General features: G+C 49.4%; 1 protein-coding gene across 1 annotated transcript; it reads right to left on the bottom strand.

Moving 5' to 3' along the window:
- Window positions 1-3,217: 3,217 nt before the first annotated feature.
- Window positions 3,218-18,543, bottom strand: LRRN4 (leucine rich repeat neuronal 4). Its single transcript, XM_007191803.2, has 6 exons — window positions 18,388-18,543; window positions 17,929-18,036; window positions 14,702-15,380; window positions 12,634-12,838; window positions 6,063-6,200; window positions 3,218-4,509 (listed from the first exon to the last, which is right to left on the bottom strand). The coding sequence occupies exons 1-6, from the start codon at window positions 18,541-18,543 to the stop codon at window positions 3,264-3,266; spliced, it is 2,532 nt and encodes an 843-aa protein (XP_007191865.2). The 3' UTR covers window positions 3,218-3,263.
- Window positions 18,544-27,687: the final 9,144 nt, after the last annotated feature.

The raw sequence follows: 27,687 nt of genomic DNA, 5'->3' as shown, positions 1-27,687 counted from the left end.
TTGAGCCATCCTTGGCTTGGAAAATGCTGAAGCCTGCAGCCAGGGACACTGCTAAGGAATCCAGTGGAAGGGGGTGAGAGAAGGGTGGTGTGAGGCTGGCCATTCTCCCTTTCGGGAACCTCCTGTAATGTCTCATAATGGCCTGGGATGCAGTGAGCCTCGAGGTGGAAGTCCCATTGCTGGACCACCCAAGAGACACATTGACCATGTCTCAGCACTAGCAAAGTATGAGCACACAAAAATGATGTTTAAAAAAGGGAGAACTTGAAATAAAGTAGGGGAAAAATTAGAATTTTGTGTCTTGTTATGCTTATTTATGGTCTAGTGTTGATACTATTTGGAGTGACTTATGGGTTGGGTCCATAGTCTCTTTAGTATCAAAGTCTTAATCTGGTTCTGGTTAATAGATTTTTTTCCTCCTCAACCTGTAGGTTTTTGGATACTGAATTGCTATAAGACATAAATTCTGCTGGTCCATAAAACATTGAAATTGTATTAGGTATGTTTGAGTGTATATTCATGCATACAGACTCCAAGCAAGACAGATTCATTTTGATGCCTCCACATAACAGACTCAATCTTTTTTTTTTTTAAGGAATATTGTTAAAATTAATTAATTAAGTCTGCTTTGGGTCTTCCTTGCGGTGCATGGGCTCTCTAGATGTGGCTCGCAGGCTTCTCTAGTTGCAGCACACAGGCAACTAGGGCGCACGGGCTCAGAAGTTGCGGTGTGCGGGCTTCGTTGCGGTATGTGGGATTATAGTTCCCTGACCAGGGATTGAACCTGGGCCCCCTGCATTGGGAGTGTGGCGTCTTTACCACTGGACCACCAGGGAAGGTCCCTCAATCTTGATATTAAGCTAAAAAAGGCATTGGGATAATTTAATTACATGCCTGAGGGCTTTTATGTTAGTCACATTTTGGACTTTTGCCTTGCAATTTTAAATTTGGAGCTGGTAGGTATCTTAAATCAGTCTTATTTCTCTTGGTTACATATGTGATGAAACTACGGATCCACCTCAGAATTTTGGGAAGCCTTTTCAAAACTTCACCTAGAAATACAGTTATTCAGGTCAAACTTGGATATGCTTAGTTTCTGCAGCATGGTTTTTGTGCTGCAGCATGTCATGGAAACAAAAGATACATGGGAATCAAACTTGATTTTTTTTTTTTTTCTTGGAATAGAAGTAAATGCTGTTGTGGGTTGAATTGTGCCTCAAAGATATTGTTCAAGTTCTAACCCCAGTACCTGTGAATGTGACCTTATTTGGATATAGAGTCTTTACAGACGTAATCAAGTTAGGATGGTCATACTGGATTTGGGTGAGCCTTAAGCCACTGCCTAGTGTCCTTATATGAAGATGGAAATTTGACTTCTGGGTACATATCCAAAGGAGATAAGATCATTATCTCGAAGAGATATTTTCACCTCCATGTTCATTGTCACATTATTTACAGTAATCAAGGCATGCAAACAATCTAAGTGTCAAGTGGATGAATGGATAAAGAAAAAATATATATACAATAGAATATTATTCAACCATAAAAAATAAAGAGATCTTGCAATTTGGAACAACATGGATGGACCCTGAGGGCATTATACTAACTGAAAAAAGACAGAGAAAGACAAATTCAGTATCATCTCATATGTGAAATCTAAAAAAACCAACTCAGAGTTGATTGGTGGTCCCTAAGGGTGGGGGGTGGGCTGAGGAATGGGTGAAGGTGGTCAAATGGTACAAACTTCCCGTTACAAGTTCATGATGACTACAGTTAACAATACCATACTATTAGAAAGTAGCTAAGATCTTAAAAGTTCTCACCACACATACACTCATATACACACACAAGATAATTGTATGAGGTGACAGACGTGTTCACTAACCTTATTTTAATTATTTCTATATATATAGGAGTATCAAATCATTGCATTGTACACCTTAAACAAGGTTATATGTCAATTATATCTCAATAAGCCTGGAGAAAAGAATGGAAAAGGGGGGGGGGTGGGTGTTTAGACACATGAGACACAGAGACTGTCACAAGACAACGAGGCATGGATAAGAGTGATGCGCCTGTAAGCCCAGGAACCCAAGGATTGCTGGCTTCCACCAGACACTGGGGCGGAGGGGTGGGGGCAGCGGGGGGAGGGGGGCCGGCATGGAATAGTTCTCCCTCAGTCTCCAGAAGGAACCAACCCTGCTAATACCTTGACTGCGGATTTCTGGCCTGACCTGTAGGAGAATAAACTTCTGTTGTTTTAAGCCACCCAGTTTGTGGTAACCTGTTACAGTGGCCACAGGAAACTTACATAAATGCTAACGTAGAAAACTAAAATCTAGATCTATGACCCCCATTTTAATTTAATAAAGTCTCTTTCCCCCCCTAAGTTTGTACAGAAGTAAAAAAAAGGTGTAGTGAGACATAGCCCACAGTCAGATACGAATCATACAAAAAAGGTTTGTTTGATGCATTCTGAGCAGAGAAATGCTTTGGCTTCTAGCCAGAGCCTTGAGGTTTTCCTTTTATTTCTTCTCTCTCTTAAAAAAAAAAAAAAGTTTCCTGAAAGTGAGCTTATTAATTATTATGCTTCCTTAAAAAAGGAGTTCACAGATCCTTTGCCCACCTGGTCCTAGGTGAAATGCAGCAAAAACCGAGTTTGAAAGGACAGCCTTCCCCGTGTTTCACAGATGTTCCCGGAAGACTGCAGTTTAAAGCTAGAAGCACACTTGCTGCTGTACCCTGAAATGAACTAATGAACCTGCAAGGCCTGAGGGAACATAACCGGTTCTCAGGTTAAGACTCCACTGTGGGGAGGAGCGGGTGATGAGAATTCACTGGAGTCGTTACCTTGAATAACAGGACCCTTAGCCAGAGCTTGACCATGAGGAACTTCTCTGAAATGACTTGAGGATGTCGTTTCCAATATGAGAAAAGCGGCCTCATTGCGCCATTTGTTTTCTCTCTTCCTACTTACACACACAATTCTATTTATTCTACCGGACGTTGAAGGGCACTGACTGCTGAAAAACCCCAATAAAACCACACACAGGGATGCCCGGCAGCGTGAACCATCACGTTTCTGGGAACAGAGAGAAGCAGCAGGAAGCGAAGGCAGTGAGGTCCCCGGGGATGAGGAACTCAGCGCGGGGAGTGCCACGTGTGCCCGAGGAGCCCGGGCCTCGCGCGAGGGAGAGACGCTCGGGGCCGACGGGCCGTTCGGGACCCGGGTACCGCCTTCTCCTTGCGTAGGCGGCGGGTGCTCAGCGATCGCTAGCCCGCGGGAGCGAGGCCGGGGCCGGCGGCGCGGGTTCGGCGGCGAAGGCGGGGTTGCGGTAGGCCAGCAGCTGCGTGCGGCGGTTCGGGGAGCGTGGCGTCCGGCCCCGGCGGCAGAGGCCAGCGGCCAGCAGCGCGGTGCTGACGAGCAGTAGGCCTCCCGCAGCACCCAGCCCGGCCGCGACGAGCGCTGGGCTGTGCCCGGTGCTGAAGGCGGCGCACGCCCCGCGCCGGCTCAGGCCCGCGCCGTTGGCCGCCAGGACGCATACGCGATAGGTGGTGGCCGGCGACAGCCCGTGCAGGGCGTGCTGGCGCGCGGTGGCGCAGACGTCCCATACCACCGACTGGTTCCCCGGCCGGCCCTCGGGCGCGTAGCGAATCTGGTAGGCGCGCACCACCGAGTTGGGGGCGCACCAGCGCACTAGCGCCGACGTGTCAGTTGTCTCGGCCACCGCCTGCAGCTTGGGGGGGTCCGGGAGGGTGTCTTCCCCGCTGAGGCCGGGGCACCGGCACCGCCAGCGCCGCTGCAGCTCTGCGCACGGCGTCTGGAGGTGCCTGCAGGGGTGGTAATCGCAGGGCTCATCCCGGGCCGGCGCCCCCACTTCCTCCTTCCCGCTCTCTTCCTCCTCCTCACTGGAGTCGTCCAGCAGCAGGACCGGAATCCCGCCCTGGGAAGGAGGCGGGTGGGGAGCCCGCGGGGTGGCCCGTGTCCCCCGGGCGGGCTGAGGCGTGCTCCCTGGGTTCCGGGAGGTAGGGGAGAGACCCGGGTGTTTGCTGGCCCATGGGGTGGAGGCAGCTGAGATAATAGGTTCCAGGACAAGCCGGGCAGCATGTTCTTCTTGGTGCTCTGTCCCGGCTGTGCTCGCAGCCCTAGGTGGGTTGCTAGAGTTGCTGGAACCTGCTGGAGAGACAGTAGTGGAGGGAACGGCCCCGTCCTCGGCAAGGCTGTGCCGCGGCCCCGCCGCTCGTGTGGGGGGATCCACAGGGAGGGAGGGCACCTTGGTAACACTCTGTCGGCCTCCCGCAGATTGGGTAGAGGGGGCTGTGCTCCGCAGGGTGGAGGGACCCTGTGTAGATGGTGTGTGGGTGGAGAAGACTGAGGCGGGTGGGTTGGAATCAAGGAAGGTGGTGTTTTGGTCCGAATGGCACACACTTGGCAGCTGGGACAGCAAAAGAGGGGCTGAGAAGGTGCCACTGGATCCTGCTGCTGGTGTGCACACAGTGTCTGCTGCCCTAGAGGGGAGGCCAATTGGTTAGAAGGTATTTGGCATCAGGGCTGCTTCTGTGCTGGGCTTTGAGTCCTCAGTGCAGATAATCCCTCTCCCAAGCCTTGTGACACATCTGACAGGTGCCATGTGGTACACGTGCAACATGGGTCACCCCAGTGACCATCAGGGCAACCTGTGTAGGAGGCTCCCCTCATCACTCCCATTGTGCAGAGAAGAAAATGGGAACTCAGAAAGAGGGACTAACTGCCCAAGATAGCCTGGCTACTAAACGCAGAGCCAAAACCCAGGGTGAGCCCGGTGAAGGGCAGTCCAGATGCTCTAAGTGTGGTCTGCCATTTTATTCTCACCTGTCTGCTTCCTAGTGGTGAGTACTAGTAACAATACTCATACTAGCTAACATTTTTTGAGTGCTTGCTGCATGCTAGGGACTATTGCTAACACTTTACTGTATAAACCAATCTAGTCTGCACTACCTCATGAGGTAGGCACTATTATCCCCATTTTACAGATGAGGAGGTAGAGGCACAAAGAGGTTAAGTAACAGCCAAAATCAACAGTAGTAAGTACTCTCAACCTTTTCATTTATACCAGAGCAAGGCCCTTCACTGCAAAGGGTCTGGGTGCCAGAGGCAACATGAAGGGGGCAGGGGGGCAGACTGAGCCCCACTTGATATCCAGGCTTGCGTGAGAGGTGAGAAAAGAACCCCACAGGACAGGGCTCTCAAAGTGAGCTGCAAGGAGAACAGATTAGCTGGTGGAGGTGGTTTGAGGGTGCTCAAGACCAGAGGTGTCCCCAGCCCGCATCCTCTCCTGGTGGCCAGCCTGGGCATGGCTCCCCACTGCAAAACAACTCTTCCAGCCAGCAGCCAATGGGAAGTCTCCATAGGAATTCTTTTTCTCCTGTCTCACGAGAGCTCTATAAGCCCACTGGCCCTGGACTTATAGGCCAGGCTCCGTTTTGGGGACTCAGTGGGGCCCAGTGGTTAAGAGCACATTTTTGGAAGACGGTATAGATCCTGCCTCCTCCACCCAGCGGCTACGTGAATCTAAGTAAGTACCTCTCTTCCTTGGGCCCCAATTCGCTCGTTTGTAAAATGAGCAATGGTAACTCCGCTTTAGCAGAGACAAGCTAGCTATTTACTTCGCCCACTTTCTTTTCCTAGCGGGCACACAGCTAGATTACATTTCCCAGCCTCCCTTGTAGTAGGCGTGGCCTGCTAAGTGACATCTGGCCAATGGGATGTGAGTGACGGTGGTGAGCTCCACCTCCTGGCCAATGGGATGTGAGTGACGGTGGTGAGCTCCACCTCCTGGCCTGGCCCATTAAAACCTCCTGAGTCGGGGGTCCTCCATGCTCTCTGCCCCTCTGGCTGGCTGGGAGGGAACTAGAGCCTTTATGTCCTGGGTTCTTGAGTGTGACTACATGAGGAACGGCCGCCCCACCCAGCACTGCCAACCTGTCCAGCATGGTTACATGAGCAAGATATGAGCTGTGAGAACTTCAGCTCCGGAGGGCAGGCCCTCACCCCTCAGTCATCTGCTTTGTAAATGTGTTACCTGCTTAGGACAATCCTCCTTGCATCCATGAGGAGCCAGGACAACTCACAGCTGCAAGTGAGAGGGTTGCCAAAGAGGTTGATGGACAGGACCTGGGAGGAATGCAGGTTCCAAGGAGGGAAGGAACTCAAGTTGCAGCTGGAATGCACAAAAATCTATTAAGTCAGTCTTTTACAATCAGGTCAAAACTATACCCAGAGAGCCACGGTGGTGTCATGGGAAATCCATTCTGTTAGGTGCTAGATGATATTGCTTTGAGCAAACTCTTAATAACCTTGGATTTTTTTTTTTTTTTTCATCTGTAGGGATACAAACCTAACCCCGTCAGTATCACCCCTCAAAACAAATGGAGACAATCCTCCCTGCTGGTTATATCAAAAAGAGTCTGTGATGATGAAAGTGTTTATAAATATAAATCTCTAAACAAAAGTAAGATATTGGGGCTTCCCTGGTGGCGCAGTGGTTGAGAATCCGCCTGCCAATGCAGGGGACACGGGTTCGAGCCCTGGTCTGGGAAGATCCCACATGCCGCGGAGCGACTAGGCCCGTGAGCCACAACTACTGAGCCTGCGCGTCTGGAGCCTGTGCTCCGCAACAAGAGAGGCTGCGATAGTGAGAGGCCCGCGCACCGCGATGAAGAGTGGCCCCCGCTCACCACAACTAGAGAAAGCCCTCGCACAGAAACGAAGGCCCAACACAGCCATAAATAAATAAATAAATAAATTTATAAAAAAAAAGAAAAAAAAAAGTAAGATGTTGTTGGACTTCCCTGGTGGCGCAGTGGTTAAGAATCCGCCTGCCAACGCAGGGGACACGGGTTCGAGCCCTGGTCCAGGAAGATCCCACATGCCGCAGAGCAACTAAGCCTGTGCACCACAACTACTGAGCCTGCGCTCTAGAGCCCGGGAGTCACAACTACTGAGCCCACGTGCCACAACTACTGAAGCCCGCGTGCCTAGAGCCCATGCTCCACAACAAGAGAAGCCACCACAATGAGAAGCCCACGCACTGCAAGGAAGAGCAGCCCCCACTCGCCGTAACTAGAGAAAGCCCGCCCACAGCAACAAAGACCCAACACAGCCAAAATAAATAAGTAATAAAATAAAAGATATTAAAAAAAAAAGATATTGTTATTATAGACCAGTCACAAGAAATGGCAGAAATTCTTAATTAGTGAGAACACTCTTGAACGTATACTATTGCAGTTGAACTGCAGCTGATGGCACTCAACACCAGTCCTTTGGAAGATGCCTCACTGAAGTGTATCAGTTAGCTCTCGCTAACTTAGCTTAAAATAATAAATATTTATTCTTTTTCATGATTCTGTGGGTTGACTCAGTGATTTTTATGGTCTGGGCCAGCTCAGCTGGGCCCGAAAGGTCTAGGATGGCCTCCCATATATGGAGCCTCAGCTGGGTTTTCCGGGACCTCTCTCCACGTGTCTCTCATCACCCAGGAGGCTTGCGCACATGGTGCTGGACCAGTCCCCACCAGCAAGAGAGGGCGAGCCCCAGCTTGCTCATCTCCTTTCTTTTTTTTTTTTTTTTAAATTTACCATTTTAACCATTTCTAACCAGTTCAGCAGTGTTAAGTGTATTCACCCTGTTGTGCAATCAGTTTCCAGAACTTTTTCGTCTTCCCGAACTGAAACTTTGTACCCATTACACAATAACTCCCCCCAGCTTCTCTCCTCCCCCCACCCCCTGGCAGCCACTATTCTCCCTTCCGTCTCTGTGAATCTGGCTGCTCTAGGGACCCCATATAAGTGGAATCACACAGTATTTGTTTTTGGGGTCTGGCTTATTTCACTTTGCATAACGTCTTCAAGGTTCATCCATGTTGTAGCATGCATCAGAATTTCCTTTCTTTTCAAGGCTGAATAATATTCCATTGTGTGTATATACCAAATGCTGTTTATCCATTCATCCTTTGATGGGCATTTGGGTTGTTTCCACCTCTTGGCTATTGTGAATACTGCTGCTATAAATATAGGTGTAGATTTACTTTTTTTTTTTAAGTTGAGTCTTGAACACATAGGATTTCCCTGGCAGAGCAGAGGAAAGCAGCGGCCAGGAAACACACACAGTGCAGAGGCACTGGATCATGACAGCATGGTGACCTGGGGATGGCTCGGGGTTCTATGTTGCTGGGGCCACACAGGTGGTGCAGAGCAGGGGGAGATGAGCCTGGACGGCCAGCTCATCTGCTTTCAAGTCTCTGCTTATATCACCTTTGCTGATGTCCCTCTGGCCTAAATAAGTCACATGGCCACGCCCAGCTTCAAGGGGTGGAGAAGAGACTCTACTTCCTGATGGGAGGAGCTGCAAAGTCACATTGCAAAGGGGTGTGTCTACAGGGATGGGAGGAATTACCAGGGCCATTTTTGCAAACAATGTACCACACCTAGCAATGGCAGGCCCCCTCCTGGTTTTCTGCTTTTTCTGCCCAAAGCCTCACTGAGGGTTTGGCCTCAACTGTCTCAACTCCTGGAGTCTCCTGGCCTCTTGTGCATGTTCTCAGTTATAATCTGAGCATCATGAGCAACAGGAGTTACACTTTATCTACAGGCCTCTTCCCATCAAAGGCTGGCTTTTCTCCATCTGCCTGGGAAACATCCACCTTCTCCTGCTCTGGGGGAGATGCAGATGTTCTGGGCAAGGAAGGACCCACCACCCAGATCTGCTCTAACACTCCTGGCCAGTGGGCACCTGACAGTTGTCCCCTGTGGAGCACTGACTATATGTGTGTGCCATTTATATTGAAACTTAAGGGGTACCCACATTATGTGTCTATATATGCAAATGCTCGCTTTTAGCAGGATTCACAGAGATAGAGTAGAAATCTCAGGATGGGAGTTTACTTAGCACTTCATCTTTCAAAGGAAATATTTTTCTTTTTGCCTGAAGGGGAGAGGAAAAGGATTACCATATTTTGGGGGAAGTAACATGGTTTAGTGGTTCAGGTAACATTATCTCATTGATTATCATTATGTCAGATCATAAGGTAGATAATATTTCACTCTTTTTTTTTTTTTTGGCTGCGCTTGCGGGATCTTAGTTCCCTGACCAGGGATTGAACCTGGGTCCCGGCAGTGAGAGCGCCAACTCCTAACCACTGGACCGCCAGGGAATTCCCAATATTTCACTCATTTTATAAATAAGGAAAAGGAGTCTTTTCCTTATCTGACAGCCCTTTCTGCCATCCAGTGCAACCTGCACATGATAAAGACAAGCTGCATTTGCCATCCACACGCTGAGGGAGAGCCTGCATCACGTCCTGACGCATGATGGCACCTAGGTGTTCTCTGCATCTGAACTGACAAAGCCCTAGTGTGGAAGAAGTTTCCCCTCGCCCTCTAAACAATCCCTTTTCTCTTCTTTTTTTGCTGAAATATTGCCGAAGGCGTCTCCCTCCTGCATGTAGCGTTGTCGGAGAGGACTGTGGATGGCGTTGGGCATGCCGGGTTGGCAGAGCAGCCAGGAGGGTGCCATCCCCTCTTCAGAGGGTCCTGGCTGTGCCAGGGCACGCACACATCCCCCAGCATCTATCACAGACAGCCTCCCAGGGGAGGCTGTGGGTGCGTTAAGGAGAGCCAGAAGCAAGGCAGGCTGAGGAGAAGGGAAGAGGGTCCAGCAGGGGAGAGGGCATTTAATGAGCTTCAGAGGCTTGAGAGCTCCCAGACTTCTGGGAGTGGCTTCTCCCCCAGCTGGAGCACAGCGGGGTACAGTGGGGGCCTGGGCTGAGCCAGCCAGAGAGTTAAACCTTTCCCTCCAGCCACGGAAAGCATGGAAAGGTTTTCATTTGGCTTAAGACTCAATCAGATTACAATTTAGACAGATCTCTTGGCTGAATATGGTGACTGGGTTACAAGGGTTCTTAACCTGAAGTCCTTGGAGACAGGGTCTGTGAACTTGGATGGAGAATATTACTTCTTTACTTTCACAAACCTCTAACTGAAATTAACCATTTGCAACAGTGGCAAAAGAAGGCAGCAAACCACAGGTGAGTCACCGACAAATCACAGATATTTCCATATCACTTTTCAGTAGTTTTCTGTCATTTATAATCATCAAAATTATGGAAGTTATTGGACCTGCTGCTGGATTTTGTTATTTACGGTGTTAAATAGAGAAGCACACCCCACACACATATATTCCTAAAACACACATTTAAAAATATTTTGTTAACTATAATTGGTTTCTTTGGAATCCTACGTATGTACCCTACTTTATGTATATCAGAACATTCTTCTGAGAAAGGCCCATAGGCTTCACAGACTGCCACAGGAGTCCATGGCACAGAAACGTTTGAGACTTCCTGCACTAACATGTGGGCCCCTGAAGGTGGAGTCACTGATTAGAAGGCTCTTGGTTATTGGGGTAGGGAATGTTGAGAACTTGACCTCAAGCTGCCCTGCAGGGCGGGTAGGAAGGGCTGGCACAGGAGCTATTGGGAATGGAGACCAGGCTGGACCTGGTAACCGGGGAGCCAACCTTAAGATCCGTCTACACCTGCACTGACTCTTCAACCCACTCCCATCTGGCTCCACTGAGAATGAATGTCACCAACACCCCACATTTTGCCAAATCCTATGGCATCAGACAAGGGGGTGGGGACAATGCTAGAGGAAGCATGTAGGGTGAGAAATGACATGCAAAAAAGTTATAAGAAGTGGAAATAGCCAATGACCTTAAGAAGGCCTATCCAGAAAGGATGGAGAAGCACCAGGGCAACATCCTGAGGACAAGGAGAGAGTGTCAAGAGGGAGGAAAGACTCAACAAGGGGCTCAATGGATAGAGAAGTGTCCACTGGACGTAGCAGCTGAAATGCCACTGGTCCCGTTCAATCATGAAGCTGAAGTGGGTGGTCAGATTGCAGTGAACTGAGAAGCGTAGGGATGAGAGGAAGCAGCCACCACTTCTGACCCAGGTATGCCTGCTTTTCTTGGGGTCTAGGTTGCCTTTTTCCACCTGGTGAGTTTGGACTCACCGTTGAAGGTATGGATCAATTATGTTCTTCTTCCAGTCTGCTGGAGCTGATCGTTAACCCCACTTGCCTTATAGCACGGTACATGGTGTGTGCCTCTACTGATACCAGCGTATCATGACAATTGGCAGATGTCTGCTGCCTACAGAACTGTGCACTCCCTGAAAGCAAGGGCCATGCTGTCATCATCACCACCACCATCGCCCTCAACAGCATCATTGTTACCGGTGCCTTCACCACTATCCCCATCAGCATCCACCGTCATCACCTGATGCCTCCTCCACCATCTCTGTGCTAAGGGTCCTCAGTTAGGGATCTCCAGCCCAGGCCTTCCATGATTTCCAGGCTCATGTATCTAGCTGTGTGCTAGATCCTGAAAGACCTATGAGACATCCAGTGGAGATGCCCAGTAATAATAATACAAACCTCCTGTTCTGTGCCAGGCACTGTTCTAGGCACATATCAAAACATTTCCTCTCACAACAATGCAATGGGGGAGGATTTGATCATTATCCCCATTTCACAGATGAGGAAACTGAGCCACAGAAGCATTAGGTAACTTGCCCCAACTCACATAGCTAGTAAGTGGTGGGTGGAGTCAGGATTGAGCCCAGGCAGTTTGGTTCCATATCTGATAACCTTAAATAATGCTGCATTAGTCTGAAGCTCAAAAGAGGAGTCTGAGCCAGAGATGATATCACTCTCATCCACATCATCACCACTGCTACCATTTCATCACCATTACCATCCTATCACCAGTTCACCATCATCACCATCATCAGAGTTACCATTACCACCATCACTGTCATCATTATATCACCTTCATCACAACCACCATGATGATCTTAACTAATGTTATAGAGCACACACAATGTGCCAGGCACTGAGCTAAGTGCTCTGCATGTTCTGTGTCCTTTTCCCTTGTGATAAGCCCCAAAGTGAGTACTCTGGAGCTAGCAGAGAAAAAAGAGAAGTGGCTACATTGAGAGTGATGGTGGGGCAACAGTGCTTGCTTCCCAGGGCCCAGTTGTGGGCCCACAGGAAAGGAGGTGGCCTGGGATCATCTTCAAAGGCACGTTGCCCTTCCTGCTAGAAGTCAGAACAGTAGTTGCTCTTGGGAAGGAGGGTGGATACAGTGACACTTGGGACATCCACTGGGCCAGACGGCACCATCCCCAGGTCCCAATGCAAGTAGGACCTGCTCAAGCCCTGGAAGGGGCTGCTGACTTGCATAAACACATGGGGAAGCAGGTGGATGGAGAAATAGAGAAGACCCTGATGCCCTCAACTCCTCTTCCCACTGCAAGTTTCTCATCCTGGGCTTAAAGGAAAGTTAACATGCATGAGAGCTTGAAGTTTTAACATTATTCTGGACAAGACTGATTTGCTTGGTTTTTAGGCTGGATGGACTCTCTAGGATGTGCCCACCATATCACCCGAAGGATGAGGAGGAACAAGACCCCAGCGAGGCCTTGAAGGAGCAGTGGAAGGAAAAGTAAGGTCTGGTTTATCCTATAAAATAGTTATGCCTATTCAACTTAGTGTAATGGGCAAAAATCAGTCACGTGATTCAGGAACACTTACTTCTGGAAATGAAGGACCTGTAGGAGAGGTGTGTCTTGAAAGATGTGTGTATGGACAGAGGTAAGTGCTGGCGAATCTTGACAATCCAGCTGCTGCAGGTCAGGGGTCACCTTGAAAATGTCCCCCTCCAGGCTGTTCAGCCTGGGCATCTTCCTTAGGTAGAGGGACGTGAGCTTCGGCAGGTCTCTGATCCATCCTGACTGAACTGAAACACAGAGGGGAAACTGCCCACTACCTGGGAAGGCATAAACCCAGGAGGCCGGCACAGGATTAAGGAAACGATGAGAGTGACAAGGTGAGTGGTGAAGGTCATTGCAGAGCATGGGTACAGTGGGCAGCTTTGGGAATCTCAGAAGCATGAGCCATTTCAGCTGGAAGGGCCCTCGGAGATGACCAGTTCTTCCTTTTCCAGCCCCAGGTGGCTGAGGCCCCAGAGGACAATGACTGGTGAAAGGCCATACAGTGGGGAAGGGCCAGGGTGGGGCTTGACCCCAGGACACTGTCTCCAAGTCCACTGTTGCCCCACCCTCTTGTTAAACCCCACACAGAAGTACCCCAGCCTTTACTCTGATGGCTACTAGAAGCAAGGGAAATCTTTGAGGAATGTAAGGAAGGAGGAGAGGAGGAGTGAGGCAGGAGGAGGCCCAGAAACCTCATTTCGTGGCTCTCCTAGTAAATGGAGAACGTGCCCCTTCTCCTGTTTCCTGTTCTTTGTTCTCTTGTCGGTGGTGGAACAGGTGATTACAGTAAGTCCCCTACATACGAACATTCAAGTTGTGAACTTTCAAAGATGCGAACATGCATTCGCATATCCAATCATGTAAGTTAGTTCTATTTGAGGAGGCACTGTTAGTTTTTGAGGCACAGGATTGGAATGTAGAACAGTACATGAAGGTTGCAGCAGCTGTTCAGAATGCAATCCAGTGCTACCATGTCATCTATGATAAGAAAAAAAGAGCTAATACCCAGACATCACTGGATTTTTTTTTAAAGAGGGTAGATAGAATTGAATGCAGCAAGGAACCAGAACCTGTGCCATCAACGTCAGGCATGAATGAAATTGCAGCTTGCCCTCTGTCTCCTATTGCTGATGATCCTTCAGCTCTACCATCTCCCACCTCCTCTCCCTCCTCCAGTCAGTAACTCTTCTTGCCTGTTCACTCGATGCCAGCCCCTGCATGCCAGCTATTGTACTGTACTACTGTACTTTTCAAGGTAGTGTACTGTAAGATTAAAAAATGTTTTCTTTATTTTTTGTGTTTGTTTTTATGTATTATTTGTGTGAAAAGTATTATAAACCTATTACAGTACAGTACTATATAGCTGATTGTGTTAGTTGGGTACCTGGGCTGACTTTGTTGGGCTTACCAACAAATTGGACTTACGAGCACGTTCTAGGAACAGAACTCCTTCGTATGTAGGGGACTTACTGTGTAGACGAGAAGTGTTTTTTAAAAATAAAACCAACCTTGTGAATCAGAGTCAGAACATGCCAAGTGCAGGAAAACAGGTATTCTCACCTGCCGCCTGTGTCTTATTGAAGGATTCAACATTCACAGAAAGAGTTTTAGCCAACTGAATAGAAATCAATGAATGCATCCTCTGAGCATCAGGTACTTCACGTTAACTAAATGTTTGGTACCAAGTTCGTCCATTCATCAGCCCCAAAGCGCTGCATCCACTCCCCATTTTACAAGCATTGACCAGCTCTGCTGGGGAGCAGAACAGAGAGGCTAAAAGTGTGGGCTCTGGACCCAGAACGCTTGGGTTCGGATGTGGAGGCACCGCTAATGACCTGGGAGGCCGCGGGCCAGCCATTCCCCTTTCTCTGCGCCCTGGTTCCCTCACATGCAGAACGGAGATAATAGTCCCCACCTCTTGGGACTCAAGGAGTGAAGCCTGGTGCGGCGCTTCGAACAGGGTGCCCTCGGCTCGGGGAATCTCGGGGCGGGTCTTTTTGAGTGGTCTTGTGAGCAGGCGCCCGGGGCAGCGCCCCTCGAGGAAGTTCACAGCCCTTTCTCCCCAGATCGCCGGCCACTCGGGCTCGACACCGGGCGCCCGCACTCACCGCGCCGGAGGAACGTGCCGCTGAGATCCAGGACCTCGAGCGCAGCCAGGGGCGCGCCACCAGCCCCCGTGAAGGCAGCGTCGGCGATGCCAGCGTGGTCGCCGCGGCCCAGCGCGGTGCAGGACAGGTTGAGCAGGCGCAGCGCGGGGAAGCAGGCGAAGGCTCCGGTCTGCAGCGCCCGCAGCGGGTTCCCGGCCAGCGCCAGCGTTCGGAGGCCGGGCAGCACGGGCCCGGAGCACGGCGGCAGGGCTTCCAGCAGGTTGTAGCTGAGGTCGAGCGTGTGCAGTCCCGCGGGCGCGCCGGGCCCCCAGCGCAGCGCGGCGATGCGGTTGTGGCGCAGCGTCAGCACCTGCAGCCGCGGCAGGTGACCGAGCTCGGGCGCGCTCAGGGCGCGCAGCAGGTTGTGGCTGCCGTCGAGACTGCGCAGCACGCGCGGCAGGCAGCCCGGCAGGCGCTCTAGGCCGCGGTTCGCGAGGGTCAGGGTCGTGACTCCCGCGGCGGGGAGCCCTTCGCAGGGCGAGACCGTGGCGTTGCCGACCCCGCTCCCCCAGGGGCCCTGGTGAGGGAGCTGGAAAACTGGGGCCTTCTGGAGAGGCCCCGCCCGGCTCGGGCGCGGCGCCGTCGACAGCAGCAGCAGCAGCAGCAGCAGCAGCAACGGAGTCCACCACATGGCGCTTGGCTGGAGACAGAACAGCGGACCAACCCATAAAATGCATCGGAAACGCCGAACGAAGGGGCAAATGCGCCGCCGCCACCCCCCGCCGCCTCTTCCCCAGGAAGAGCCCAGCCCTGGATGTTCCCTGAAGGGCGAGGGCTGTTCCCCCGCGTCACCAGATGTGCGGTGACTTGGCCTCTGCCTGCTTTGCCCCATCATCTCCCGCAGGTACCCCGCGGCACCTCCTGCCCTTGCTTCCCCTAGCTTTGCCTTTCCCTCTAATTCACTCGAGGGTTTCCACCCACAGGTGACCTCTTGAGGAAGGCCTCCCTTATCTGTCCCTGAACTTTCCAGTAACCTTCTCCCTTTGCTTGTCCCCATCCCATGAGTTCCTGGGGGGAAGGGAACATGGCCTTTCTCTTTGCAAATTCTCCCCAGGTGTGCAGACGCTGCTGCATAAACGTATATTAGTAACACGCCAGTGGATGGCCTCAGTCGGGAGGAAGCTCTGCTGGGGTATAATAAACATGAGACTTAAGGAAGACTTTATTAGTTCCAACGACACTCAGTTGCCCCAATTTTTCCCCTTAGAACTGCGGAGCCACAGGTGAGTCCAGTTTGCCAGTAACCTAGTTTGCAAGTCACACTTTAAATTCTGGGATCTCTTTCTTGGGAGGGCACTCAGGGTTGCCTTCAGGGAAGAAAGGAGCCCACAGACCACTGTGGGGCTTGGGAACCTGGAGTCAAGCATTTCCTCATCCCATGTTGGTCCCAACAAAAGCTAGGGCTCCTGAGGTCAGCCCTGCCCAGAAGGGATGGCTGAGGGCTGCTAGATGTGGAGTTTCTGGAGTACCCAGGATTGCACAGGGCAGCTGGGAGATCAGGTAGGGATAGATCAGGCAGCCATGGGCTGCTGTGGATGCCGCAGAGCTACTTCCAACTAGGTCCTGACCTTGAGGTCACTGCTTGACATCCCCTCATTTTTGCAGGTGTGTATTCCTGCTCCAGCTCTCTCTGTTGACTGCCAAGTCCCTGAGCAACCACCCTGGCTCCAGGGGAAGGGCCTCCCTCTTGCTAGTTGGAGTGTCAAGGCAGTGAGAAAGATCCTGGAAACTGAGGCTAGGAGTCCATGTGTCCAGCAATATGTCACACTCACCTGGAAGCTGTCCTTTCAGAGTGTGGCAGTCTTGGATGCCCGTCTACAGTCTTCAGTTTTGTCTTACAGATTCCAGGAGCCAGTAGCTTAGCAGCTCAACTTTGAATTTCAGAAGGAGGTCTGTTTCCCAGATGCCCCTGGCCCTGGCCCCACCCACCCAGGGATCCTCAGATACCCCAGCCCCTGCAGCCCCTCCTTCCCTACCGAGATATTGTGGTCTTCAGCCAATACTCTCACTGCCTGTGTCCTGGGCCTGCCCCTGCCCCTTTCGGGGCATGGCACCTCCCCCCAGCCCTCCCCCATCTTCACCTGGCCTTTCGCCAGCCAGCCAGCAAGGCAGCCAGCCAGCCGCCTTTCCCGGGCCTGAGCGATGGAGGGAGTCCACTCTTCCGGGACAAGGTGAGCACTGAGGGATAATGGGGGCAGTGGGGCAGAGGCAGCCCCGTCACTTCCCAGGAATCTGATCCTCCTGCCAGGTGGTCCCCATTTCCTGGGATGGATGGAGGCTGAATGGTGAGCTGGTATGAGGAGGAAGCCCCCTTCCCCAAAAGAGGAAGGTATCCCAGTCTATAGGAAGGAAAAAGCGGCAGGAGTGGGGGGTCCTCAGAGGAATGTGAGAGCGGGGGCAGGCATGGACCGGATCCAGGAATCCCCAAGAAGGATGGGTTTGGTTTCTCTGGGACTCAGTTCAGTGACAGCATGGATGTTTGTCTCTCATCAGGGGTGGGAATCAATAAAGAGGGCAGAAATGCAGAAAGATCATTCCTGCCCCGTGGCTGGGGTGATCAATCCTGGTTACCAAAAGCCCCAGGTCTCCCTGAAACCATGGGGATGCTAAATGTGCTTTGCTTAGAGCAAATTTTTTAGAGCAGTCGGTGCCTTTCTCCCCCAGAATTCCAAGACTGTTCATTCATCTGAGGGCCTTTGATCTGCACACCCCCGCCCTCACCCCAGGCTAGGGGTTAATCATCCCCAGCATTGTTTACACAGACCTCTGAGACCAAAACTTCATCCTTCCTCTTGTCAGTTCTTATCTGAGCAGCGCTGAGGAACTCCAGGACCTCTGGGAATTGGCATGTTTAATTGGTTAATTGCAAATCCCCGGGGATCTCTTTTGAGGCCTTCTCCACCCAAAGCCTCAAAAATATCCTTTCAGCCTAATTGCTAGCCCGGGGCCTTGCTGCTCAGAAGTATACCTTCATCAGCCCCACATGGGGGTGGGGAGAGGCCTGTGCTGTGCAGCCCTGTTTGGGGCAGTGCATTTGCTACCAGGGAGCCTGAGGCGCAGGCCACAGAGGTAGAAATGCTGTGCCATAAACACAGGGAGGTCAAGTGGGAGGCAGGAGTCAGGGAAAGGTGGGAAGGTGAGAGGACCAATGTGGGGGGTCAGTGGGTGGCCTCAGGTAAGGCCCTTACCTCTGCCTTCACTTGGTTCACGGGCGGAAGAGCACCCAGCAGGTCAACTGAAGCCTCAGCTTCTCTCAGAGCGTAACAGCTGGGACTGCCCTGGAGGTGACGGACAGCCTGAGGCCAGCAGAGGTTTGGGGTGTTCAGGCAGGGGTGCCCGGATGAGAGGGAGCCGAACCCACTGAAACATGCCCATTTGAACTGAGACTCTGAGGAGGAAGTGGCTCTCCATGGAGACCTACAAAGGGACTTCCCTGGCGGTCCAGTGGTTAGGACTTGGCGCTCCCAATGCAGGGGGCAGGGGTTCGATCCCTGGTTGGGGAACTAAGATACTGCGTGCCGCACGGTGTGGCCAAAAACAAGAAAACATGGAGGCCTATAAAGAGGACCCCAGAGAGCGATGTCAGTGTGCTCCTCTGTACACTAGCGGGGTAAGAGGTCTGGACAGGACCTGGCTGAGGTCATCACCTGGCCAGCGTCATTGCCAGAGCCCCAGGCCCTCTGAGCCAGCTTCTTGTCCCCGCTGCTTGCTGGCTGGCTCACCAGTGTCAGCAAGGGCCTGGCCTGCACAGGCGGACCCGATGTATGAGCTCGGCCCTTGGACTGCTCTGTTGCTCTGGTCATACCCAACCCAAGCAGACACACTCTCGGGGGGTTGCCCAGGTGGACCTTTGAGCCGGGGAGTCTGGTGGCAGATCCTGCACGGTGGCGTTTGCTTTGTGATCTCACCCAGGTGGCAGGTGGGCCTTGCCCCAGGGGTGCACTCTGCTTGTCACCAGCATCCTCAAGCACTTACTATACTCAGAGCCTAATGCCATATGCATTATCTTACTGAATGCTCACCAGGTACGATTTTTCCCATGCTACAGGTAAGGAAACTGAGGCCCCCAGAGGCTGACTAGGCTCTGGAGCACACTACCAGTTAGTCTGTCTGGCTTACCCACTGCTTTCTATTGCCTTCCACAGGCCTCAGCATTTGACACTGTAATATCCCTGTAAGCACAAAAGAAATTCTTCCAAATATTTAGAGAGATCCAAATCACTCAAGAAGCCAGGACAGTTGGGATATTTCCTTTCATAGCTGAGCAGCTCATTCTCCAAAGAAACGGAGCCGACTTCCTGGTTCCCTGTGGACCCAGGACTGACTGAGGCAGATGGCTGGGCAGGGCCACCGGGCACCTCTCAGGAAAGCCCTGGCTGTCTTCTCCAGCCGCTTCTCCTCTTCCAGACACATCTGGAAAAGATGACTGAAGTGTTTGTCCCCTTTGGACAAGGGTGCTAAGGTCCCACAACAGAGTCCTGGGGTCAAGTGTGTCCTCCACATGCTGCCCCACGCAGAATGCCATGCCTCGTCCCGCCCTCCAGCGCTGTTCCCAAGCAGCTCCTCTGTCTGGGTGCCCTCCCCCCGATCACCTTACTCCCCAATCCAGCTCACTCTTCCAGACCTACTGTGGCTTCCCTCAGAAGTCAGCCCTGATGTAAAGACATGAATTCATGTAGTTTATTCCAGAGACCATCCTAAGAAGCATGGAGAGGGAGTAAGGAAGTGAGACCGGGAAGGGCAGGCACTGCAGGTGTGTTAATGAGCAGGTCACTCAGTCCCCCTGGGATCCCCTGGGAGGCTGTGGCCAGCCGCCTTGGGATTATTTCATCATGTGGCCAGGTGGTGGGGTATTTACCCCCTAGTCTCTGCTGCTTGCTGGCTCAAGGGTTCTTCCTGTGGCTCTTACTGCCTGGAACGTCTGGTTTGCCCTGAGAACTCTAAGGAGGGCTAGGGGGATGGGTGGGCACTGGCGGCACCTGCTGTAGCACCTTCAAGGTTTCTCCCAGGCAGGTCCTCACTTGGTGTTCTCTCCCAGCTGACCTGGGGTTAACTGCTGTCACTCGGACTGATGCGCTCCTCCCTAATTTAAGACAACTTCCTGAGAACGGGCCACATTGTTCTTCTCGGCAGCCCAGGTGCTCAGAGTAGAGTCTGGCACTTGGGAGAAACACTCAACAAATGGATGGGAAAAGAGTACATGGTGAGTTAGAATGTCCTCCGAGGTGCCCAGGTGTGGATAGGGCAGGACGCAAAACAGCAAACATTAAATGCAAGTGCCTGAGATTTGCATCCGAGGTCTGCCAGCATCCCAGCCTTGAGAAGGGCTCAGGTAAGTGTTGAGATGGGCATGGTGGGTGCGGGTGGGGGTAGGAATGGAAGGAGAGAACTGAGTCACAAAGAAGTCTCCAATCCATTTTCCCAGTACTCCCATGGATCTTTGGGGGGAAGGTCTCTTGGAAGAAGATCACAAGGTTAGAGTGTTAGTAAACCCATAGCCTGCAGGAGAAAAACAATGAGCCAGTAATTAGACACCTGGCCACAGTTCTTTTCTGGATTTAGATCAAAATCAGAGTCATGGGTCCTTGGCCTTAGACGTGACTTTAGAACTTGTCTGATTCCACCCCTCCTTGTCCATTTTAGAGGGAGAGAACTGAGCGCCACTGAGGGAAATTGGCTTGTCTGGGGTCACATAGTTGTGTCCGAATAGTCCAGTGAGAAGGAAAGGTGACCTAATTCTCACTGTTCTATTCTGGGCTCTGGGCTCATTTGCACAGTCAGCCAGGTCTCACCTGCCCTGGCATTAGCACTGTGGGCCTTTCCCCATGGTTTCCCATGACTAAACACACCTGACTCATCAGGTGACTGGGCAGAGTTTCTAGGGGTTCTGACACCTGCTGTCCTGATGCCACCCCCAGAACCTCAGAAATAAATACCCCTAATACAGGCTGCCCCAGAGACCCAGAATTTGTGCTTTCCAAGGCAGTCCTGTCTGGCTCTGTTCACAGTTCTGGCAGCCTGGGTTGGGTGAGGGGGCCTGGCCTAGATGACAGGTGCCTGGGCAGCCAGCTCCCCTGCCCTGCCGTCCAGATGCCAGATGACTGTGCTGAGGGTTCTTCCCCCAAGTGCTGGAGTTGGAATGTACAAACTTGAAGGCTCATTCTTCTCTGACACCAGAGATAAGCTGGAGGAATGGGAGGGTGATTGTGGGAGGAGATGGTACCAGGCTGTCAAGTCTCCGGGCAGCAGCTCTCATGGAATGGTATGCAGAGCAGAGGTGGGGCCCAAGACATCTGAGTGGGCTCCACTGATGTGGCCGATCTGCCTGTGAGGAAATGACCTTGAGGGAATGAAATAGTAACGGGTTGAGACTCATTTATTTTTCTATTGAGGTGTCACTCAGTGGCAGTAAAATTTTAGCATGAGGATTTGTAGGATGCTTAGAAATAAAAAAAAATACATACCATTTGGGGTCTTGTTAAAATCTGTAGTGGAAAAGATTAAAACTGAAAAGTCAGACTCTGCCACTTAATTCTGCATGTGGCTGTAGGAAGTGGGATAAGATAGCATATAGGCTGTTCTTATAAACTACATTCTCGAATTTACCACAGCCCAGAGGCAGCATACAAGTGAAAATTTCCTTAAACTGGGACAGGATACTGGGTTCGCATCCTAACAGTGCTAATATTTTATTGGGTACAATGTATCCTTAAACTTCTGTCTCATATTTTTAAGTAAATGAATTGGTTCAGGCTTAGCAATTGAGCACATGTATCCTCAGAACATGCCAGCACCTGCCCCAGGTTCTCAGTATATAAAAGAGGGACCCCGTCCTCAAGCAGTTCCCAGTCTAGAAGGGGCAGAAGACAGAAAACAATCCCGCACAGTGTGAGTGCACTGTCGCGTTACAAAGGGCTGAACTGTGAGCTCTGTTAGCCCCAGGGCGTGTCTAGCCCATGAACTGCTGTTTCCAGGATCTGGCCGTACCTGCATACAGTATGTGCTTAAGAAATATTTGCTGAATGAATAAGTGTCTATTAACTGTGTCCTCCCCTTCTGTTTCTGATCAGTTATATTTCCTAATTTGGGATTTTACATAGAAGAACAGTCAGGGTTTGCCTGTATATTTATTTAGATTTTTAATATGTTGAATAAAATTCTTCCAAAATCAACAGTGTTTGAGTTGCACAAAAAAGGCAATGATTTGGAATTTCATGGAGCTTGGATGTTATTTATTCCCATTGCTATAGCCACATGCACATGCAATGTGGACGTTTGATAACATTTTGTGGGATGAAGGAATGTATGCCATCCAATAGGCAAACAAGCATGTGCTCAATGTCAATACTCACCATGGAAATGCAAATTTAAACCACAGTAAGATACTAATATGCATCCACCAGAATGGCCAAAATGAAAAAGACTGACGGTGCCATGTTTTGGGGAAGATGTGGAGCAGCTAGAACTCTTATGCTCTGCAGATGAGAGTGTCAGGTGATACAACTACTTTGGAAAACTGGCAGTATCGATCCATGAATGCCAAGCATACATCTACCTAGTGACCCAGCAATTGCACTCTTGGGTTTCTTCTCAAGAGAAATGAGTGCATATATCCACCAAAAGAATGTTTATAACAGCTTTATTCAAAAGCCCCAAATTGAAAACAACCCAAATGCTATAAATAGGAAAATAGATACATAAATCATGGTATAGTCATACAATGGTATAGTCATGACACAGCCACAAAAAAGAATGAAGTATGACACGCTCGACACCACAGATTATGCTCACTGATGCTGTGTTTAGCAACAGAAACCAGGCACGAGGGTACATACCATATGGTTCCATTTATATGAAGTTCAAGAATTGGCAAAACTAATCAAAGGTTAGGATAGTGGTAACCTCTGAAGAGCATCCCAGGCAGAGGTTCCAGTTATGCACAAAGAAATGCAGTTTTGACAAGTGATGGTGTGTTGAGGGAAGGGTCAGCTCAATATGGCAGGAGGATTGCAGGAGCCTTGGAGGAGGAGTGGGGGGAGAGAGAGAATGGGAAGGTATCTTGGGCCATTTTGTAAAAGGCCCTGTGGTCATCATTTGTGCTATTTGCTGCATATTTCAGATTCTTTCCCTCTGGCCACTTGGTGAGACTGTACTCCTGGCCCTTTGTGGTTGAGTGGGACCATGTTTCCATGTTTTGTTCCAGCCAATGAGTTGTAACAGGAAGCGGTGTGTGCCACTTCCAGGCAATGCATTTAATTGCTGTATGAGACCCTTCAGGGATCTCTCTTCCCCTCTTGCAATTGGCACTATTTGGGATGGTGGCTGCTCCATCAGCCTGGTCCCTAGGAAGACCAGAACTCCCCTGAGGCTGAACACAGGCATATGTAGTGTGAGAAATAAACCTTGTAGTTTTAGGTTGCTTGTTACTGCAGCATATCCTTGTCTATTTGGGTTGATACAGGCCTTGATTATGGTGTCAAGTTCGTTTGTTCATTTATTCATTCACTCACTAATTAATTAATTAATTAATTAATTAATTAATTAATTCAACACACTGAGCTTCTGCTCTGCACTAACCAGTGTTCTAAATGCTGGAGCAGATTTAGTTTCTTCTTTCAGGAGCTTTCATTCTGTTGGGGAATACAGACAACATGCAAACACATGAATAATTCACAATCTGACTTACAGATTGCAGTAAGAGTTATAAAGGAAATAAGCAGGCTGATATGATGTAAAGGAATTGGGGAGGAGAGTGGAGATGATCATCAAGAGGGGTTGCTTCATTTGAACTGAGACCCAAGGGTGGGATGGAGCTGTCATGCCAAGAGCCATGGGAATAATGTCCCAGGGAACAGCAGGGAAGAGCCTGCAAGGAAGGGCCTGCTGTGTTTGAGCCACAGAAAGCAGATCTCTGTGTCTAGAGGAATGTGGGGGTGGGGAGGCGGAGGCAGGGATACTATCTTTTTTTTTTAGGGACGCTATCTTGCAAGTAAGTTGTGCATGGCCTGCTTGGTGTGTTAAAAGGTCATTCTTTTTCTATGTCTATTGTAGGCAAGAGCAAAGCTAGGGAGTTACATTAGAAGGCTGTTGAATGTATCCAAGGGGGAGGTGATGATATTGGCTTGAGAGTGATGACAATAAAAGATGAGACAAGTATACACATTTGAAATATGTTTTGAAAGTAGAATCCACAGAATTTGTCAATGGATTGAAAGTGAGGTATGGTAGGCTAAATAATGGCCCCCAAAGATATCCATGTCTTAATCCCTGGGACCTGTAGATGCTACTTTATATAGCAAAAGGAACTTTGCATGTGTGATTAAGGTGATGATCTTGAGATGGGGAGATTATCGTGGATTATCTGGATGTAATCACAAGTATCTTTAGAAGAGGGAGGCAGAGGGAGATTTTACAGCAGAGAAAAAGAAGGCAAAGTGGAGACTGAAGGAAGATGCTCCACTGCTGGAGTGAGGATTGCAGCTTTAGAGGCTGGAAAAGACAAGGAAGTGGAGTCTCCCCTAAACCCTCTGGAGGGAGCGTGGTCCAGCTGACACTTTGATTCTGGCCCAGTGAATCTGATTTCAGAATTCTCACCTCAAGAACTCTTAAGAGAATACATGTCTATGCTACCGTTGTTGTTTTTATTGTGGTAAAATATACATAACATAATATTTAACATTTTAACCATTCATTAAGTGTTCAAGCCAGTGGTATTAAACTCATTCACAATGTTGTGTAATATTACCATTATCTTTGCTTTAAAGACTTTCATCATCTGCAGTAAAAACGCTGAACCCATTAAATACTAACCCCTCCTTCTCCCCTATCCCCAACTCCTGGTAACCTCTGTTCTACTTTCTGTCTCTATATTTGTCTATTCTAGATACTTCCTATAAGTGGAGTCATATAATATTTACCCTTCTATGTCTGGCTTATTTCACTAAGCATAATGTTTTCAAGGTCCATTGAGTTGTAACATCTATCAAGTTTTCATTTCTTTTTTGGCTGAATAATATTATGTGTTGTTTTAAGTCACTGAGGTTGTGGCAATTGTTATAGCAGCCACAGGAAACTAATACATGAGGGAGGAGAGAGAAGAAGGTATGAAGGATGATCCCTAGGCTTTTGGGCCTGTGGACTGGATGGATTGAGATGCCATTTACTGGGAAAGAGAAGTCTCAGAGAGCAACAGATTCAGGGTAGGAAAATCACAGGCTCTGTTCAGGCCATATTAAATTTGAGATGTTTGCTGGACTTCCAGAGGAGATGTTGAGGAAATAACTAGACTGTGGAATTCTGGGGGGAGGTCAGAGCTGGAGAGCTACACTTGGGAGGCGTCACCACATAGATGGTGCTTAAAGCCAATGGCTTGGTTGAGGCTTCCCAGGGAAAGTGTGGAGAGAGAAAAGGAGGGGGCTGGGCCAACATTTGCAGGTAGAGCCGAGGAGGAGGAGTCAGCCTATCTGGCTGAGAAGGAGCAGCAAGGGAGGGGGAAGAAAACTCAGGAAAGTTCTGTATCATGAGAATTTCGGTGAGGAGGGCACAGCCAACCAGGCTTTGAGAGAGCGAATAAGGGGAGGACACTTATGACCTGGATGAGAGCAGAGTTTGGGGTAGGGCGAAGGGACAGAAGCCAGAGAAGGAGGAGTTAAGGACGTGAGAAACGGGGTAGTATTAGCCTTCTTAACTCTTTGAAGAAATTTTGCTGTGAGAAGGAGCAGAAAAATGGGATAAGGTGGAGTTCAAAACTTTTTAAGGTTGGAAATATTGTTGTAGTTATCTGTGGCTGCCTAACAAGTACCCTAAAACTTAGTGGCTTAAAGCAATAGTCATTATATTCTTTTCCATGATTTTTGTTGGCCAGGAATTTGGTGATAGCTTGGCTGGATGATTCTTTTGCTCCACGTTGCACCAACTGGAGTCACTGATAGTATTCAGCTGTTGAACGGGCTGTTTTTGAGGGTTCAAGATGGCTTCACTCGTAGGTCTGGAACCTTGGTGAGCATGGCTGGAAGGCTGCGCTCCACTGGGACTGTCAACTGGAGTGCCTTCTTGTGGCCTCTCTAGCATGGTGGTTTCAGGGCTCCAAGTGTCCTGTGACAAGAAAGAAGCTACGTGGCCTTTTATGACTGATGTTTAGGCATCACAGAATATCACTTCTGCTGTACTCTATTGGTCAATCCAGCCAGAAGCCCACCCAGATTTAAGGGAGGGGACATAGCCCCCACCTCTTGATGGGAGGACAGTCAGAGAATTTGCAGCTATGTTTTAAACTCCTACAGATACAGAACATGTTTGCAGGCTGGATGGGAATGCACCATGAGATGGGTAGAGGTGAATGATGTGGGAGAGAGAAGAGGAAACTTCAGGAATCAACAAGTCCTTCGGAGGTCACAAGGGGACAATACTCAAAGGCTGGAGACTGAGCACTATTCTCCCTGGGGCAGGAGGGAAGGACATTGTGAGGACGGATGCAGAGTGAAAAGATGAGGCTGTTCCCCTCTGATGATTTCACTGTGCCCAATAATGTGCAGGCAATTATGTTACACATCATCTGCTGAGGGTAGGTGTTGAGGAGGGTTAAGAAGAAAAGAAGGTGTACGTCATAGTAATTTTAGAGAGTAGGAACATTAGGTATTTGTTTGAAAAGCAGAGTTTAACAGTGATGGCTTTCTGTTATTGTTGAAAAGAATATAGATCATAAGTACATGATTATTTATCCTCAAGTATACATTAACAACAAAATCAGTTTATTGGTGATTGTTAATTATGCCAAGTATTTGTGGAACATATGAGAGATGCTCCAAATTCTAGGAAGTTGACGACCAATTCTTGCTCACCACACTCCTTTAGATGGGGGGTATGTGCTGTTATTTCAGCTTTATTGCTTGGAGGAACTACAGTAACTTCATAAAGTAAGTCTGAGAAAGAACCCAGGATTAGAACTCTGAGATCATTTCTTTTTTTTAGGAGTACTGAGGACATGGAAAATACCTGCCTGTTTTACTTGAGAGGATATTTGGATCATCAACTCCTGAGAGTAATTAAAAAAACTCTCTGGCAAGAGTTGGTCTTGAGCAGAGTTACTTGGTAGGTGGTATCCTTTTGCAAATGATGCTTTTAGTGTTGAAAATATATTTGTAATTCTTGTTCCGGAATTGCTTTTAGAAGGAGTTTATGATTCGTGCACAAAACAATCAACAGGATTACTTTTATTTATTAGAGCATTCACCAAAATATTTTATCACAATCTCGTTCTAGGGGCTTCCCTGGTGGTGCAGTGGTTAAGAATCTGCCTGCCAATGCAGGAGACACGGGTTCGAGCCCTGGTCCAGGAAGATCCCACATGCTGCAGAGCAACTACGCTTGCGAGCCACAACTACTGAAGCCCGCGGGCATAGAGCCCGTGCTCTGCAACAAGAGAAGCCACCGCAGTGAGAAACCCGCACACCAGAACAAAAAGCAGCCCCCGCTCAATGCAACTAGAAAAAGCCTGTGCGCAGCAACAAAGACCCAACACAGCCAAAAATAAATAAATAAAATAAATTTATTAAAAAAAAATTATCACAATCTCATAACTCACCTTATTTAGTTTTAAATATTTCCAAAAACTGAATCCCCCATGAAAGTAATGGAGATTCATCTACAGCCAGGATATCCCAAGTAAGGTGAATGAGGGTTTGCTGAGAATTTCCAAAGGGGAGTTCTGAGGATGCACCTTTGCCAAAGTCCACACATACTTCATAGAATTACATCATGTCAGGAATGATAGAGATATCAGACTCACCCAAAACAAACTCACTGTCTATGTCCACTGATTATTATCTATGCCTCCTTTCCCTCCAGTATCCATTTTTTTCATCTTATGAGAAACTTTATTCAATTTAGATAAAATGGACAAATATACTAAAAAACACAATTTACCAAAATTGACACAATAGGAAACA

This window comes from Balaenoptera acutorostrata, chromosome 15, assembly GCF_949987535.1.
Source record: "Balaenoptera acutorostrata chromosome 15, mBalAcu1.1, whole genome shotgun sequence".
Classification (NCBI taxonomy): Eukaryota; Metazoa; Chordata; class Mammalia; order Artiodactyla; family Balaenopteridae; genus Balaenoptera; species Balaenoptera acutorostrata.
The sequence above is the reverse complement of the archived record's forward strand: the minus strand, read 5'-3'. Positions and strand labels throughout refer to the sequence as shown.